Genomic DNA, 1,792 nt, shown 5'->3' with positions numbered 1-1,792 from the left:
AAAACCATCGCACCGCGATGGCTTGGTTTGTACCGCGTTAGAATAACGCGCTAAGGCGACTATGTTTTATCCAACTTCGACTCAGATTCGTACTTTGACCTTACGGTTTTAATTCTTTTCAAAGCGTTATCCAACCTTATTTTTGGCAATTTTCTTTCAAACACTTATCCCCTATTGATTATTTTAAGTTTAATTAATTTTAAGCTTATTTTAGTCAAACGCAATTTTATTTTTCATTTTTTTCTTTTTGGGGAGGAAGTCGGGTACCCTCCATTAATAATAAAAATGACGGAAGTTTTTGCACAAAAAATTAATCACAATTTTTTCACACACTCGCATGCACATAAAATGAAAAATAAATATGTAAAAAATAATAATATAGACATAGTAATCATAGGATGTATATACAACATGTCTAACATAAGTGTCAAATAATATAAAGCAAAGTCCTATAAAGTCAAATAAAAAAAGCACAGGTACAACTACGGTGTCGGAGAACACAAGTGCAGAGGAACTCCGAATGTATCCAAGAACTGCACAGTCCGCGAAGTCAATCCCTTACCAGGCTCAGGATCACTAATAGTCGGGAGTGAAAGAGAAGGGCCAGCCCATCCTAGCTCACCCTGCTGAGGTCCTGGCTGCTGCGACGACGAGCCAACCTCGAACGTCCCACCACTCGCGAAAGGAGTCGATGTCACGCCTCCCTGGCCAGTTGGCCTCCCCAATGCACCCTCGGAAGAAGAACCAGAACCCTCCACTACCACAGTCTGATCCGACTTCGCTCCAACACCCTAGTTCCCAGCCGAAGTACGACGACGCCGCGAGCTAGATCCGGATCTCTCCCTCCTATCATCGGGTCTTGTACGAGAACGTGACGTAGGAACAGGCTGAAATAGAAAAACAAGCCGAGTCAAATATAAGAAAAAAAAGTGAAGCAAAAATAAAGTAAAAGGCAAAGAGAAATACCTCCATGCCATCACTCCCACGACGACAGGTAGCTCGGTGGCTCAACCTCACGAGATGATAACGAAAGGCGTCCATGCCTCTCGCCATCCTCGTCATCACTTCGCGGGAAAACTGCCAAACAATAAAGTCATAAACAATAAAAAAGAACATGCATACAAACAAAATAATGATAGATGGCTCACCCAGGTCTGGTGACGAGGTATCGATCTCTCCACAAAGCGCCACTCCTCAGGGGCCAGAGGAATCATCTCCTTAAATGGGCCAAAAGACCCCCGATAAGTAATGGACACTGGTGGAGGTACAAACTCCGCAGCCTGCAAAAATAAAGCCTAAGCGATTAGAATTTGCTAGGGGCTATCAAAAGAACAAATCAAAAGATGCAAGATATACCTTCGCCTCCTCTGACAGGCAAGGTGGTGGAGCTAACCGTGGCAAAAGTCTTTCACCATAACTCCGGTTTGGATGACTAATGAGTGACATTCATGTCACTCTTAGGGAGTAGTTTTAGAGTCATTTTCGGGCTCGGTTTCTCTTATTTTCCCTTTTATTCTCTTATTTTCCTTTTAATAAAGTTTCTTTTTATTTTCGTTATTTTAGCATGTTTTAGTTGTTTTCATGGATTTAATTAGTTTGTGGTTTATTTCTTATTTTATTTTACTTTATTTGCTTGTATAGTTTTATTTAATTTTATTAGATTTAGTTTTATTTCTCTTATGTTTATTTTGCTTTATTTATTTCTATTTTATTTATCTCGGTTTCTCCTCTTGGTTTGTTTGGTGTGTGTAGGTGTGGTTCGGGTCGAGGCACGTGTTATTATTTGAAAAAA

The 1,792-nt window shown here is 40.3% G+C and overlaps 1 protein-coding gene across 1 annotated transcript; it reads right to left on the bottom strand.

Moving 5' to 3' along the window:
- Positions 1-469: 469 nt before the first annotated feature.
- LOC145572219 (uncharacterized) lies at positions 470-1,548 on the bottom strand. The gene is made up of 4 exons (XM_081631221.1): positions 1,357-1,548; positions 1,149-1,280; positions 967-1,077; positions 470-887 (listed from the first exon to the last, which is right to left on the bottom strand). The coding sequence occupies exons 1-4, from the start codon at positions 1,444-1,446 to the stop codon at positions 792-794; spliced, it is 429 nt and encodes a 142-aa protein (XP_081487347.1). The 5' UTR covers positions 1,447-1,548; the 3' UTR covers positions 470-791.
- Between the last annotated feature and the right edge of the window lie 244 nt (positions 1,549-1,792).

Source organism: Chenopodium album, chromosome 12 (assembly GCF_948465745.1).
Source record: "Chenopodium album chromosome 12, dcCheAlbu1.1, whole genome shotgun sequence".
In the NCBI taxonomy this organism is placed as follows: domain Eukaryota; kingdom Viridiplantae; phylum Streptophyta; class Magnoliopsida; order Caryophyllales; family Amaranthaceae; genus Chenopodium; species Chenopodium album.
The sequence above is the reverse complement of the archived record's forward strand: the minus strand, read 5'-3'. Positions and strand labels throughout refer to the sequence as shown.

What these genes read in the sequence shown, in the direction of transcription:
- LOC145572219 (XM_081631221.1), bottom strand. Translation starts at nt 1,446, where the DNA reads ATGTCACTCATTAGTCATCCAAACCGGAGTTATGGTGAAAGACTTTTG. An exon ending in GCCTGTCAGAGGAGGCGAAG is followed by an intron (nt 1,281 to 1,356) that starts GTATATCTTGCA and finishes TTATTTTTGCAG; the next exon opens with GCTGCGGAGTTTGTACCTCC. An exon ending in GTGGGAGTGATGGCATGGAG is followed by an intron (nt 888 to 966) that starts GTATTTCTCTTT and finishes TTTCTATTTCAG; the next exon opens with CCTGTTCCTACGTCACGTTC.